The 16,461-nt window shown below is 48.4% G+C and overlaps 1 protein-coding gene across 1 annotated transcript in view; it reads left to right on the top strand.

Moving 5' to 3' along the window:
- Prp6 (pre-mRNA processing factor 6) overlaps positions 1–15,766 on the top strand; it is a 45,357-nt gene extending 29,591 nt beyond the window's left edge. The window contains exons 17-23 of the mRNA XM_077696118.1: positions 2,160–2,253; positions 3,629–3,793; positions 5,010–5,186; positions 5,487–5,688; positions 8,924–9,062; positions 9,795–9,921; positions 15,500–15,766. Coding sequence (XP_077552244.1) covers positions 2,160–2,253; positions 3,629–3,793; positions 5,010–5,186; positions 5,487–5,688; positions 8,924–9,062; positions 9,795–9,921; positions 15,500–15,652 — 1,057 coding nt within the window. The 3' untranslated portion in view covers positions 15,653–15,766. The remainder of the gene's footprint in view (positions 1–2,159; positions 2,254–3,628; positions 3,794–5,009; positions 5,187–5,486; positions 5,689–8,923; positions 9,063–9,794; positions 9,922–15,499) is intronic.
- Positions 15,767–16,461: the final 695 nt, after the last annotated feature.

Genomic DNA, 16,461 nt, shown 5'->3' with positions numbered 1-16,461 from the left:
CACGAAAATCACACTCCCTCGCTCGGATTTTCAAGGGCCGACAGGAGCGCTCCGGACAGCGCAAGAGCCGCACTGCTCTACGGAGCCACCGTCCCGATCTCGGGGTGAACCCATTCCGGAGACTCGATCTCCTTACAGAGAAAAGAAAACGGTTCCCGGACTCCCATCAGCGTCTCCGAGCTGGTTTGCGTTGCTGCACTGGGTCCTGAAGGACCGATCTCCGTAGCCGGGTTCGGGACTGTTAACCCGATTCCCTTTTGGTTCCAGCAAGTGTCCCGTCTTCTTCTTTCTAGGTCCCTGTCTGTTTTTCGCTGGTAAAATGGTGGTTTGGCCAAGTTTTTTTGGGGAAAGAAAGAAATGTTTCTTCACTGTGGGCTGTGCCTTACACTGGCAAACAACAGAGCGTGTGCTGATCGATCTGTATGGGCCTGAACTGTTTTTTGGTTTGGTGTTCACACCCTGTAAAGGCCAGTGTGATGCATCTTCACCAGCTGGTTCTTAATGAAGGTACGGTGACTGACCCTGACTGTTTCTTAAAGTGAAGGCTCTGTGCCTGTGTGCCTCCTGTGAACACTGTCTTTGTCTTCTGTCTATTGGTGCGGCAAGTTGGCAAGGAAGTTAGATTTAAACAAACAACCAGTGTCGTCGTCAAGGGACTAGTCAGGCAGCTAAAACTAACAAAAGGCGTGCTATCGCAGTGCACGGTGGCATGTAATCAATAAATGCAGCCAAAAAGAAACAAAAATAGCTTGGTTAGAACAGAATATTGGATGTAATGAGCAAATATTTACTTCATGCTTCTTTGTCATGGAACTGTAGAACTTGTAAACTGTACCTACAAGGAAGGCAAGCATACCATCCACAAGACTGTCACACAGTAGGGGCAGTTTAGCACAGGTTGGTGGAGGAAACTGATACGACAGTTGTGGGGCATGTGTGAATGTGGAAACACCCAGCGAAGCATTTGAAAGTCATTTCTCCTCCCCCTGTCTGCTGCAATGGCACTTTGAAGCTGAGCTGTGATGTGTGTGAGGGTTATGGCACAGGCTGAGGCATTTAAATATTTTATGGTCTTTTTAACTTGCCTCACAATATCCATGTCTAGCCTAGGCAAATGTTCAAGTAGGTTAGACAACCAGGAGCTCTTTAATTAAAGGGGCCATGCAGACAAAGCACAAGTTTGGTCCATTCGAAAGATGGCCTCGTTAGAATCATACTGACACCACTTTTAATGCACGCTTCGCTGACATAAGCTACAGAATTAGGAAAAAAAAAGGGAATGGCCATGCGACCCACTAGCTCATTTTCCGCAACAGAATCCGTGATATCATAAGCCCTGCTGTGTGATTGACTGAGGCCTGCAAGAGCAAATGCAGATTTGGCAGGGCTTATAAGCTTGCCGAAGGAGCTATTTGTGCTTAAATTAGGGCACATTCTTTTTGTAGCAGTAAGAATTGTGGGGTGAACAATTAAAGTTACGAAAGAACACGTAAACACCGAAGCAGTGAGTGCGGCACTTTGCGGCGGACACTGCCGGCACTTTGCAGCTGACACTGTTGGCAATTTGCAGCTGCCATTTGCAGCTGTCGGATGCGTCGTACTTGCCTGACACAACACTGACCAACTGTCGTAAGCGGCACGGTCACTTGGATGACAATGTTTGTCGAGTCACAGCTTACGTTTTAGGAAAATAAAGATACGGCAGAGGTATAAAAGTCTGACCAGAAGCAAAGTGCAAACATAGGCACTTCAGCGCTATGGCCGCGCCATCTATGAAAGTGGGCGATAAACAAGATAACCAAACGGCTGTCTGTGAGATGGTAGCAGCCCTTGTCAGCAGGCTGTCTCTGGATGCGTCACTGTCGACATCAGGAAAACACACAATTTAGCGAAAGAATAGAAATTTTGGCCTAAAATGCTTCATAAGTTTTCAGTAAATAAACTATCATTTGCTGCTGGACAAGCGCTGAGGTTACTATAAAGCACTAAATCTTTCGAATAAAACAAACTTTGTTTCTGTCTGCATGACCCCTTTACAGCATGGCAGGCACATTGTGTGTGTGTGTGTGTGTGTGTGTGTTAAAAAGCCCTGACGGTGATGCCGTGTGCTGGAAAGTATTGCTGTTTCTTCATCATTCGAAATTCCTGCTTTTTCCCAGGGAGACCCTGGAGGCCCTTCTGCAGCGAGCCGTGGCCCACTGCCCCAAGGCGGAGGTGCTCTGGCTTATGGGCGCCAAGTCTAAGTGGCATGCTGTGAGTATAGGAGGAGCTGCAGCAGTGTTTTTTTGCTTCTCGACCGCTATTTTAAGTGCACCATCTAGGCCACATTTGCTCTTCCATTCCTTTCCGCTCATGCTCCAATGAAGTCGCCTTGGGTGGCGAGTTTCAGTGCGCACAAATCTTAATTTTAATCTCGAAATCCACGAGTGGAATGCACAAGAATGCTTCCCACACACATGGCTGACATCTACGAAAATCGATTGCTGGGCAACAGTGTTCCAGATTTGAGTGATTTGTGTTTTTTATGTTCATTTTAATTGTTTTTGCTAGCTTGCTCTTGCCGGCATGCATATCCTTGTGCATTCACTGTCCCCCAAAAGAAAAACAAAAAGGGCATGAGCTGTTTTTGAGCCTGGTTACTTGTCCAGAGAAGGGTGGGTGGGATGCTGGGCCACCTATCACTGGTGTGAGCAGGAGTGGTGGAGGCTGTACACATACGCTGTATTTACTCAAATCTTGGCCAACCCCAAATGCAAGCCAACCAAAGTGGCTGAGATTTGCGCCAGAAGGAGCAGAGTAAAACTGGTTGACTTGCACCATAACCAGTTATCATAGTATAGCAAGATGTGAACAGTGAACTGTTACTTCTTTCTTGTCTCTGCCTTAATATGTGTGTAATAATGGTTTCTTCAATTTGCTGGTTTAAAAGAGAGGTAGCTGCCTGTAATTACCCCATGTGCATAAGTAACAGTTTACGAAAGCAAAAAAAAAAAAAAAGAGCAGCTGGCAGAACAGTAGTCCCGCATATCTTCGCAGTGCAAAGCAGACAGAACGAAGGGAAAAGAAGAAAAATCCTGGGCCATCTTTACTAACATTAAACCAGGGAAGGGGCGAAGCATGCAGTGTATAAGTGTATTCTTGGCACCTTTGCGTTTTTGCCAACAGAGACGAAACCGTTGGGGTTAGAGGTATACAGATTTTCTGTAAAAGTCTCGTGTCTTTAAAGCACGAAGCGATCAAGCGCGAGGTGTAAATGAGTGTCCCGGTGTTCCAGTACCGTGGCTACATAGACGACGATTACGACAACAGGAGACGCCAACAGCCCAGGCCCATAAGGGGCTTCGCCCCTAAAAAACAGGATGAGCGCTTGTTGCATGTTTTCTTCTCCCTTGGTCCTGTCTGTTTTGCACTGGGAAGATGAACATTTACCAATTCACTTGTTTTTCAACATCACTGCAGTGGCCCTGCAGTCTACCCTGTTGCCGGGCTGGAGACAAATTCAGTTACCAGGGGGGGAAAGGGGGGGGAAAACAAATAAAATAAAAATCAGAATTGTATCATTGAAGGCGACATTTTAGAATACCTAGACTGCCAAATTGACTAAAATTGGCATTCCTTCCTTCCACAGAATGACATCCCGGCTGCGCGGAGCATCCTGTCGCTGGCCTTCCAGGCAAACCCAAACAGCGAGGAGATCTGGCTGGCCGCCGTCAAGTTGGAGAGTGAGAACAACGAATACGAGCGTGCCCGCCGACTGCTGGCCAAAGCACGCTCCAGTGCACCCACTGCCAGGGTCAGTCTTCTAACTACCCAAAAAGATGAACTTTGTTGTTTGGGGTCTCCACGTCATCTATCTGCTGTGCTCTCATGATATTGTGTGTAGCTTTATTTTTGTCCTTCGATTTTCAAACATGACTCCGCAAAAACTTCCACTTAAGTATGTACAAACTTCTGAGGGCGTATTGTTGAAATATTTGTCCCACAATTTTAAGCACTTCTGGTGTAAGATGTGCCGCATAGCCAGCGGCGGCGATCCCTGTCTTCACATTTTTGCTGTTTCCTACCTTATTTTAGAAAATCTCCGTATAAGAGTGGTACATTCGTGTTCTGGGTGAGCTAATCTATCGATCTAGTGCAACTTGTATTTTGTCTTCAGTGTCCAGTTAAGTGTGTCAGAATGCGCATCTCGGCTGGGCCATGCGAGTGAATAACGCACATCCCCAACAACAACCAAACATTTATTAGCAGTACTCCTGTTGAGGAAAACTTGTACCATTGAACCAACGTTATAGCAAACGCTAATAAATCGAATTATTGGCTATAGCGAACTAAATACAAATTTTGGTTGGTCACGCTTCATTTCAGTGACACTTGTTCTTCTATAACGATAGTGAAACTGGTAGGCTAAGAAGCTACTTGGAAAACCCCCCTGTTGTGCGAAACTGTGGAAGTAGAAAAGGCCCCTTTGTTCGTGGACACTGTAGAAAACCTTATCCTGCTCAGTGCTGTGAGTAGCCACCAGGCAAAAATAACATCCTTCCTTGAAAAAATAGGAATGCAGGCCTGTTTTGTCAAATGAACTTTGTTCTGTTGTAGTTTCCCCTTTTATCTTCTGGCTCGTTGAGCTTAAAATGCCACACGGAGAAAGACAAGAGGTACTTTGTCTATAGTAAGTTTGAAGATTAAAATGATGCGTTTTTGTACCGAGGATTTTTGCGGGAGCCAGATTACCGATTGGTTTGAACCGATTTTTAGCTCTACTGTTACAACGAATATTGGATATAATGAACTAAATTGCTGTCCCAATACTACTTCATTATAATAAGGTTCGATTGTATTATTTCGTGCGCATGTGCTCTTGTCACCGCATTGCAGAGCGCCGCTTTGCGTCTCGACAAGCGATTGGAGGAATTGTTTTTCTCATCCCCGGATGCACTGTACTGTTACACGCTCACTTTCACCTCGATCACTCGGTGATGCCACCGCCAATCTTTCCCCGTCGTCTGCAGGTGATGATGAAGTCTGTGCGGCTGGAGTGGGCGCTGGGGGACCTGAACAAGGCACTGCAGCTGCTGGACGAAGGCCTGCGGCTGTACGCTGACTTTGCCAAGCTGTGGATGATGAAGGGGCAGATCGAGCAGAGCCTTGACCAGACTGACCAGGCACGCACCACCTACAACCTGGGGGTGAGTGGGCAGCCAGCTGCTGCTGCTTCTTGTACCTCCACTCCGTTATTGGTGGAGTCCCCTTATCACAATCGTCGTCATCGTCATCACCAAAAAAGTGATGGTGTGACTGCCAGCCACGTGTATTCCTTTCTTCATTGGCAAGGCTTTCTCGCATGAGTTTCCCGTTAGCAGCCGACGCGGTAGACGCATATGCATTGTTCTTATGTTGTGACAATGTGTGCCATCAATTTAGGTGTACTGAGTGTCGGTGTGCCCCAAGGCCCCGAACTGAGCCCCCCCTTGTTCCTCGCTGCGCAGCTGAAAAAGTGCCCGACGTCGGTGCCCCTGTGGCTGCTGCTGTCGCGGCTGGAGGAGTCGGCCGGCGCGCTTACCAAGGCCCGCTCAGTGCTGGAGAAGGCCCGCCTCCGCAACCCCTGCTGCCCCGAGCTCTGGCTTGAGGCTGTGCGCATCGAGGTGCGCGCGGGATTCCGCGAGATCGCCCTCACCCTCATGGCCAAAGGTAACAGCGGGGCGTTGGAAAAAAGCCCGGGAACACTGCTGGCTGTTGAAAACTGCGACCAAGCAGTTCAGTTTTTGAGGGTTCCGATTGAAAAATAGATGTTTGGAAGATTTGCATTGGTATGCAAAGCATTATCTCATTACAGGGAGGGAAAAAGTTTCATGTGTAATGTTATGTGAGCTTCTGGTTGTCACAAGGCAAAGGCGTTGTGTTGCTTAGCCCAAGGATGGGCATTTGATCCTAGCCACGGTAGCTGATTTTTAGATGGAGGCAATGAGCGAAAATGCCAGTGCGTCGACATTTTGGCACACGTTAAAGGTCCCCAGGTGGTCAGGCGTAGCCTTGGCACGTCAAACCTCATAATCTCTCTGACTGTGGCCTGACTGTGTAGCGAACACTCTCTTGCGAGGGGCATTGGATTGGATTCGATTGGGTTGGCTTGGCTTGGATTGGATTTGGATTGGACGGGATTAAAGTGGATTGTGTTGGATTGTGTTGCGTCATAGCCGCGCCACGTTGCGTCATAGCCGCAGTCGTTCCAGCACTGGCGTTCCGATTTCGGGCACGTGCATAGACTTGATCTTCGCTGCAAATTGCACGGTGGTCCCGTTACTTCACCATCCACTACCCGTACACTTCAGCGACCACAAGGCCGTCATTGTTAACGTTACGCCGCGTGTTAAGGGGGGACGCGGCTTTCAACTTCGGAAAAATGACCAAAACATCGTTTTTTTGAAACCCACATATTCGGCTTCTATGTTTCCTATTCTGTGCGTCTGCAAAGTTTTTACGCTGAAAAGCGTCGCAAAGTGGCATAAAAAAATACTTTTGTCAGGCGCGGTGACAAACTATCAGCGCAAAAGGGCGAAAAAACGGCAATTTTCGGAGCGCTCTATCTCCGCAACAGTGCCACCGGGCGCGGCCATTTTGATATGGTTAGATCGGCCGAGCGATCGTCTTTCCGGTTCCGCTCGTCTCTTTTATCTTCGTTCATTCACAAACGCACAAACGGCAGAAAAGAAACGACGCACAAACGAAGCTAGAAATAGATGCTGAAGCGCTATTGGTCCTCCGGTCGGGGCGCAGAACATCGACCCTCCTGATTGGATGTCGCGGGCGCAACGCAAGATGGCGGCCGCCTGAGCTGTGTAGCGAGCGGATTGAGTTCATTTTCGCCGCTTCGCTCAGCCGAGTTTCTGTTCAATCTGTGGTATTCAACACGGACGTTATCGCGATGGGAATGCCAGAGATAACGAGCCAGATTACGGGAAGTTGTGTGGCTCGAAAGGCGGCGGTCATCGAACGCTTCGTGGTGCGCGTGACTCTACCGTCGCCAGACCCCGGAGGGTGACGCGGTGTGCGCGCTTGCGATAGCGGTTCGTGAAGTGAACTTTTAGTCGGATTTGCGATGTTTACACGCTTAGTTATTGCTGTGTTTTGACTGTGGGCTCGCTAGCCTTGAGAAAGAAACGGTCAACGCGTCAAACGCTGCGGCGCGCACGGCATAGCCGACGCGCATTGGAGCATCACATGACTGGGCAACCGGTTACGATTGAACGCCAGTAGTTGTAATTAACGCCTGCGACGTTAGATTTAATCTTAAAAGCGACTTGACCAGCCATATCAGGTATAATCAAAGTTCGATATGTCGCGGTAAGCGTGCGCTGCGATGCGCGCGAGCCATATCGCCTTTCTTGCGCAACGTTTCCCGTGCACTTGTAATTCTCATGCAAACAGGTTTGAGTTAGTAATATAGGAATAAAAATATGCTGTCTGCGTTAAAAATGTACGTTACTGTGGCAGCATTTAACAGTGATTTTTTTAGGGAAATTATTGATACCATTGCTTAGGGTAGAGTGTACTTACACTCTACTCAGGGCATACTGGCTGTGCTGCGAGAAATATTGGATGCCTTGAATGTCAAAAGTAGTAAAAAAATATGCTGTTGCATTGAAGTTGGGAGTTATGCAGAATACTCTACCAAGCTTCAAAGTAGCTCATTTTCATCCTTGTGGTATGCAAACTTTTGTCAATGAACACCTGCACGTATGAGTACTAAGTTGCTGTGCCAGGCAAGATAAAACATTAAAAAAAGCCAAAAATGTTAAAATTAAGTAAAAAAAATGCTTAACTTGTTGCCATGGTGACAACACTGCAAAAGGAGGTTGTCCAGTGCGATACAGCCAACCAACTAACCTACTTTGCATTGAAAGCCCATTGAAACCCATCTCCCCTCCGTTTGGTTTGCAAAGGGGGGTATGTACTCTTCACGGAGGAGCTGAAAATGATGTTTTCTGGAAGTAGAAAGGCTGTAAAAGGCACTCCAATTTCAAGGCAAGGCCTTCCAGAAGCCCTATGTTCAAAAGGACATGAAAGGCTACAACTGTGACGAATTTTGATATGTGAAACCTATGTTGCAACTTCGGAAGCCGTTTTCTCAAAACAGTTTTTTTTGCCACCTGTGTCGCTTGTCCCAGGGATTTCTTCGTGACCGCTGGGTCTATTTTGATTCCGTTTCTTGCATTACATTCCTTGATGAACTGTTCAGGTCGTGACACTTTTGGTTTTCCAGATTTGTTTTTTGTGATTTTTTTATTCAAATAATCGTTCACAGTTGACATGTCTGTTGCACATAAACCTCTAAAAAAATGAAAACTAAAAAACATTGTGTTGTAAAAAAAAAATTCTAAAACTGTCACGACCTCGTCCATTCATTTGGGAATGCAAAGCACTTCGAACAAGTTTTCTATCGTGTTTTATAAGCCGCTCAAGCTCGGTACAAGCGGAACAGAAAGAAAATTTCATACATAAAAAAGTTTTCAAAATATTACGTTGAAATTTTTATGGTGATATAACAGAAGCATTTCCAGTTGCTGTGCCAATTTTCATCAAAATCCACAAAGAAATAAAAAAGTTGATTTTGAAAGCCACGTCCCCCCTTAAATAAAGAATACATCATACGCGTTCCTCACACGTTTCACGCAATTAGAGAATCAACCCAACGGAAACACCAAGTGAACTCCCAAGATGTGTCGCATCTCCACAGGGTTCCCCTCGCGGGAAGGTGGGGTAATTTTTGTTGTTGTTCCGCGTTGTTTTTGCACCGTGTTGTGTGGTGCAAAACTTCACTCACTTGCCCACCTAGCTATCTTTCTCTGGCTAGGAAGCTGACTTAATGGATGGCAGATGTTATTGGATTTATGCGGTGACGCTGTGCTTTCCCTGCATTTGGCAGCCATGCAGGACTGCCCGACAAGTGGCATCCTGTGGGCGGAGGCCATCTTCATGGAGCCCCGACCGCAGCGCAAGACCAAGAGCGTGGACGCGCTCAAGCGCTGCGAGCACGACCCCCACGTCCTACTGGCCGTCAGCAAGTGAGACCCCATTACACAGCCCTGGCTTGGATTGGGGTGGCCCAATTTCGTAATTTTGCTGAAGAGTCCCCTACAGTGAAAGATCAGAGGTCATCGGTATACGTATCGGAAAGTAGCCCATGACGTACCCCCCTCAATGCCCTACTATCTGTTGACAGGAAGTTGAATGAGCATACGGTGCATCGAGATGTCTAGCAGCACTTTTTTCATCTCATCATGTTTGAAAAAGTTGGCTGCGCAGCATATCAGGTAGCATGCCAGGCAGTGTGTCAGGTTACACGTGGGCTATTGGCTGAGCCTGTGTTCACAGACTTCAAAAAAGCACACATTCATATCTCACCAAAAAAAACCAGTCCCATTTCTAGTGGCTACTCCTATTCCTGCTCGGTCTTCCTGTTGAGCTTTTCAGTGCTCTATGTTCTATGTAGAAGAAGTTTTCTTTTGTGTCCGTGTGTAAGTGCGCTGCCATCAAGATGTTCCAAGTGCAGTGCCAACTAGCCCAGTTCTCACTCCTTCTAGTTTTCTTTTGTTGGGAAGTGGTTCATGCCTGTAAGAGGTTGATAAGAAGCATTCCGCTCACACTGTTGAGACTCCCCAAATGTTTATGAAGGGGGCTTTACTCGGAGAAAAAGAGCTGCAGTCTGTGGCCTGAGATGTTTTAGCTGATGGACTCCCGTTTGCAGTGTAACATCTGACACCCTGCCACTGCGCACCACACGCTCTTCTGTGCAGGCTCTTCTGGACCGAGCGCAAGACCAACAAGGTTCGGGAGTGGCTCAACCGCACAGTGAAGATCAACCAGGACCTGGGCGACGCGTGGGCGTACTTCTACAAGTTCGAGCTGCTCCACGGGAGCGAGGTAGGCGCTCTCTTTCAGCGAGACCTTGGTAGACCCCCTGTTTAGGTTCAGTGCTTGGCTGACAAGGCTGTGCTAGTAATGGACCTCTCCCGAGGTACGTCACGCAGCGGCCGTGACGTCACGGAAAGCGCACGTGCTGGGTGTGGCCGGGAGGGTGGTTGGCAAAACATTCGGACCGGCGAGCGGGGCGTATGCAGTGGGGCTGCATTAGACGCGCGCAAAAGTGGAATGTTTGTTTACGTGTTGGCTTTTCTGATGCCGGTGGGCTGCTGTGCTCTCGGCTACGCAAATCTTGCGAGCAATATCAGCGGCATCAGACTTTTCGGAGTCCCAAATTCGGCGTGTATTGTGGATGCGCGCAATGTGCCGAAGAGGCTGGCAGCCAAAGCAGCGACATGGTCTGCTCTTACTCGTAGCAACATTTCCCATTCTCAAACTTCTGCTGCCCGTGTGTACGAGATTTCGGCGCACGTTAAAGATCCCCAGGTGGTCAAATTAATCCGGAGCCCTCCACTACGGCGCGCCTTATCGCCTGCGTTGCGTCAGTGCGTTAAAACCCTATAATCAATCAATCAATCAATGAATCGAACTTCTGCTTGTTCTCCAAAGCGCAGTCATACCGTCTACATTGGCAGTCCGCGCTGATTCGTGCCATGAAATGATGCTGTTTATCAACCATCTGCAATCATGCAGCACCAGCAGAAATCTCGTCAAGTGAAATAGTGCCGGGGGTAGGGGGCACACGGAAATTTTCTTGCTGCGAAATATTGTCATGTTTTGAGGAGGTAGAGCACTGTATTAAAAACACGAATGACTAACCTGCTTAGGCGACACGAAATAAATGTTTCGACGAGGGATCGCGATAGCCGCCTGCCGCCAGATCGACAACGACAAGTTTGGTCTTATGGGGGGATCTGTTCAAGACGAACGAAATTCATTGCTTGTAAGTGCAATAAATTTTTACCTTGACCAATTATATTCTGCCTCGAGGATGCGGCAAAGCAGAGATGCTTGCCGTGCTCACATGTAGCATCGTGCCTTCGGCGCGAGATGGGCCGCTCACGCGACTCGAAAAAACTCGAGAAATATGTTTGCCCTAAGCGAACAGACTCGGTGAATGTATTTTTTTGTTGTGGTCTCCCGACGCTTTCGTATTCAGCGGGCGTACAAATACACTAACTTTAACTATCGTGAAATAATCACTACCGAAAATTATTTCCGTGCACTGTCGCAAGCTATGCGCACTAACCATATGTGGCTGCTATGTTACTCACACAATGAAGATGAACCGTTTCGCGATTTCACTGGGGAAAAAAGTAACAAAACAATCGGTCAATCACGTAGAGAACGACATCATCACAATATTTTTATTGGAATAATTTTTGGCTGTTGCTCTTCATATGTTTGTTTCGTTGCTGCTTATTTTACTTTTTAATCCTTTCATGCTTTAGCTTTCCTTTTTCCCCTCGACATGAAATCGTGTGTACGCCACTGTCTCCGGGCGACGTAAAGAGACCAAGAACAGGGAGCGTTTACGTACGCTGCCTGAGGCACCGCGCTTAGCTTAAGCAGACCTCGAAATCAACAATGAATTAGCTTTCCTTGGCATGTGTCCGAACACAAAGAATCTTAAAAAAATATATTCTTGGAATGCGTCGCAACAGCACCAACATTCAGAATGACTCGTTTAGGCTGTCGCGCACAGATTATCCGAAAGCGTCGCCCTTCAGTTGACCGTACGCTAAACGAAACTGTTGCGGAGGTTGTAGATGCGGACAGCTACATGGAGGTGCGACGGGCACACCTAGGATAGCTAGACTCCCACCTGCAATGTGGGCGGCCAATGACCGCCCGAACCAACGGCGCATCGTTCCTTTCGGGTGCCGCGCGGCCAGGCCGGGCCGTCGGAGCAGGCGCGTTCTGCCAACTGCCACCGCACTTCGCCGCCGCGAGCAGGCGCCACCCGTTGCGCACGTGCGTTTCGTGACGTCACGTTGTTTACATACAGGGAGAGGTCCATTGGATTGCAGCCTGGCCTCAGGAGCTTTCAGTGTCTCCTTTCATGGAGATTGTATGGTATTTATTCGAATCTAGGCCGGCCCCGATTCTAAGCCGACCCTCGAAAGTCCGAAGCCACGAAAAAAAAAAAGCTTACCTCAAATGTAGGCCCAACAAAAAGGCGAGGTCAGAGTTCACAAAAAGAAAACACGTTTATTGAACATGAAGATGCGGTGCTCATTCTGAGTCATTATCACTGCTAGCCTCTGAATGCCATCCTCGTTGCGGCGCACGCAAATGTCCTCTCCCGTTGCGTCCTTTAACGACGGACATTTTTTTCATCCACGCCGAAGTCCCGCCCGGCTTGAACGTTTTACAACTTCGCGGCTCAAACAACTTTTATCTTAAAATTTAAAAGCGGCACTATAATGGCACCGCTTGTTTGGTGCCATTGCGCTGTCAAACCCAAACGCCACACCGCACGCAGGCCACTATCCGCACAGTTCAAAATGGCGGCATCGCCCCCAGCTATGGCCCCTTAAGTGGCTACTGGTTCGTCTAGTACCGTATAATGCGGAATATAGGTCGAGATTTTTTACAGAAAAATTTGCCGAAAAGTCACCCCTCGACCTATATTGCGGTCACTGGCAGTTGTCATCTGGCGACCGGGCAGCCTATCAAGCCCATCCAAACCCCAAAGGCACCATCGCCACCACCATCAATCGGACGCGACGCCATCTTTGTTTTGTCGCTTCTCTCGCTGTCGGCGAATGTGTGCGTGCTATTTTCTTCTGGCTCAAAATGAGTTTAGGCACTTGGTGCCAGTTTACAGCAGCATATTAAAGAAAAGTTGGGGGTTTTCCAAGGCCAATGACGTGTCCGCCTTGCGCCAGTTCGGTATCACCAAAAGAAGTGTTGCTAGCGGCGTTAGCTGAAGGGGCAGCTCTCGGTATGCAACGCTCGGAAGGCCTCGTTTCATGGGCGCTGCTCTGTGCACCTGTGCTGCTGTACAAAGGGGCAAATTTTGTCCGCTAGCGTCGTGCGATGTCTCTACGAATGGATACCCCAAGATGTTTGCTGACCGCCTGCACAGACTGGCTGTCGCTCCGGTCTGCACACGAGTGTCCCATGCTTTGCGCTCGCTTCACGATGACATGGTCTTGCGAGTGTTTAAGAAGTGCTGCATAAGCAATTCCCTGGACTGCACCGAGGACGACCTGCTGTGTGGGTGACAGCGAGCCAGAAGCAGTTGTCCGACGATACTTCAGACAGTTTTAAATGAGTAATCTGAGACGAAACAAGTTATAGCCTCAATAAAACAATGGTTGGTACCTAATTTTTTTTTTTTTTGCATTTTTCGGCTACAAGGTAAGGGGTCGACTTATATTCCGCCTCGACCTATATTCCGCATTATACGGTAATGGCTAAAATACTTTCTTTTCTGGGTGGCGCTAGCTGCGCGCCACTTCCTTCAATTTCACTTGGAAATTGGCGCGTGTTTCAAGTTCCTCGAATCCAAGCCGACCCTGGAGTTTGATATATCAATATTTCAAAAAAAAACTATCGGCTTAGATTCGAATAAATACGGTAAGTGGCCCAGCTGGGGCAAAGCTGGATGGAGGGAGGGAGGTAGAGTGTAGGGCATTCAAACCTTGTTATGACAAACACAAGAGTAGAGGTTTGCGGCTGTTTGCGTTCAATTACTTTACTTCACAAAGTGCTGGGAAAGAGGCCAGCCCTGTTATTCTGAGTCCTTCCTCCACTCGAGCCTGCAGTGGAGGAGATCCTTAATTAAAATTGATCTCAAGCACTGCTGAATCCTCCCCTCAGCTGGATGGAGGGACCGAATGGAGTAAAGGAGGTGCTCAGAACACGGCCCTATGAAATGCGGAGCGTAATCAAGCAATGAACGTTTTAGTAATCCCACACATGAATCTCGCGTTCACTTTCCTTTTGTTTTTCTACTTCAACGAAGAGCTGATCGTACGGCGGACGCATTTTTGGAAGTATACAGGGTAGGCAACAAGCGATGAAATGTGTCGTTGGAAGAGTGTGGTATGTGATAAGGCCCTCTGATTTCAGTTTCTGGTTTATTCTGCAGGCTCCCTGTGCCATATGACGATATTTCGAAGAAGCATTTAGTCGCAGACGCGGATTATATTCTAAGCCCGTCTCCGCGCTGCTCGCAGAGGATATATGTAGCAGATGAAGGTCTGCGGGAGCACACCTCAGTAACAAGACGACTCTGTCGTGTGCTGATCCCCGAGTATAATTATGCATTGTCCATCGTACTTTTGTTGAATATGTTGAAATGGTGGTGATCAATATCTGAGGTATAATATTGGCAAACGTAACTGGTGTGCTGTCAGGTATGAGTGCTCCGCTGATTATGTAAGCGCACAAAACCGATTTAAATCGTAGTGTATAGCCATAGCATGAACATCTGAGGAACCGGTGGTTACGGAGACACGGCTAGTAAATTCAGGTCAGTGTAAATACAATCGGCTCCATCATACGCCGGTTCCGCGACGCTGGCCTGTGACACACACCTGGCGCTTATACAGACCGAAAATACCACACTAAGATCGCGTCGGAAACATTTACACTTTCGTAAACACACCCCATTTGCGAACAGAGTGACTGCTCCACACAAACATGAATTTCAAACGCCCACAAACGGTAAATCTCAGTCGTGAACGTGCCGCAAAAGCAGCGGCGACACTGGGGAGCGGGGCGCGGGCTCCCGCGCCTGCTTTCCAAACGGGCCGCTAGGGGGATTTCAGTGGCGCCCCTACAGGCCGCGCTCGAGGCGTATATGGAGATATTTCCGAAGAAGTTTCAACCATAACCGTTCAGTATACCATATTTTGAATCAGTTTCAATCTTTGCACACACAAGAAAGCTCAGAATGGATGCCCTTTCGACGTCAGAGCGCCTCGCCACAAACTGCTAACATCAGGGCCCCCATGACGTAGCCAGAGCGCTGGCTGCTGTTGGGGCGTGCTGCTCAGCCTTGTGCACAGTTTTGGGGCTGATGCCATGCTTACCCAGTGCGTGAGACTACGGCCAGTCTGGACGTGCGTCAAGAGTGCTGTTTTGTTATGGTGGCCGCCTCAATGTTTGTTTCACGGAACCGAACTGACATGAATAAACAACGCTGTAAACAGTTATTTATGCGGCAATCAACCAGTTAATGTGCCGTTCTATGATTAGTGGGCTGGTAGTGCCGGCACGCATAGTAGCGAAGGAAAAAAAATACATAACACAAAAATTTCGTGTCAGTACTGCTTGAAAGTGTACCATGGCAGCAGCGGCGGCTGTGTGCATCTGTTAGTGAGGTTGGTCGACACATTTCCTGGTAGATGAGGAGCTAGGCTCGAGCTGAACACCTTGAGGCAGTGGTGGGGGCTTGAGATATTTCACTATCATGATAATTACTGTTGCAGTGACCGGAAGCCAAACTCGCAGCCTCTTCCTCAGCAGTGAAATGTATCCCTCCCCCACTGCCCTTAAGATACCACGGCAGATGGGCAAAAGAGAAAGCAGCTGTGGCTAATGTGCCTGTGTCTGTCTTCCACAGGAGCAGCAAGAGGAGGTGAAGCGGCGCTGCGTCATGGCGGAACCGAGGCATGGACCGAACTGGTGCCGGGTGTCCAAGGACATCGTCAACTGGCGCAAGAAGACCGAGGACATTCTGGTCCTGGTGGCAAATGCCCTGCCCATCCCAACGTAGTGGGAAGGAGCCCGCAAGTGTGCGCCTTTTTGGGCACACTCACTGTCTCAGTTTTGGAGTCGTTGTCTGCTGCTCTTGGAGTTGTAAATAAACAAACATTCATGACATGGAGAATTGAGATAGAAGTGCCCGCAATGTTCCTTGGACATTCAACCGCAAGACAATCTTCCTAAACACGACTAGGCAAATACAAGTCTAAGTGCAATGTACCGTATTTATTCGAATATAGGTCGACCTTTTTTTTCCGAAAATGTGCTTAAAAATTGAGGGTCGACCTATAATCGTGACCGAAGAACCTCGACCTATAGTCGTGATCAAAAATGGCGACCGCACCGAGCGATCCGTTTCTCCGTCGCTACCGGCGCTCCTCAATTTGAGGCGGCAGCGCGGAGCATCTAGAACAAAGACAGGCAAGAAAATAAAGGAAAAAATAACAAAACAATCAGCGTAAGAAAACCACCCACAGTCACTGCCGGCTATCGCGCATTACTTGCGGTTCGGGCCATGGAGCGAGCTTACGTACTGGCTAGAGAGCCAGATTGGCTTGGCTTGGTGACTTCGGAGCCGCGGTAGCGGCTAGCGCGAGGTGGGGGTAAAGGTGACTTTCGCCACCTAGCGTAGCCGCCTCGTGAACGGAACGGCGTTGCCTGCTTCGCTCGCTGTCTCTACTATCTCCCGTTCTCCGTTTCATGCGCTTTCTTTGAGTTTGCTTCGTTGTGATTTCCGCACACAACGTTTTTCTCGTGCGCATTTCGCGATGTCACGTCGGACTTTAAGCGCCGGGTGATCCTGTTTGCTGAGAACTTGAA

Source organism: Haemaphysalis longicornis, unplaced genomic scaffold (genome assembly GCF_048455015.1).
Source record: "Haemaphysalis longicornis isolate Haplotype H1 unplaced genomic scaffold, Haemaphysalis longicornis Haplotype H1 scaffold_18, whole genome shotgun sequence".
Taxonomy (NCBI): Eukaryota; Metazoa; Arthropoda; class Arachnida; order Ixodida; family Ixodidae; genus Haemaphysalis; species Haemaphysalis longicornis.
The sequence above is the reverse complement of the archived record's forward strand: the minus strand, read 5'-3'. Positions and strand labels throughout refer to the sequence as shown.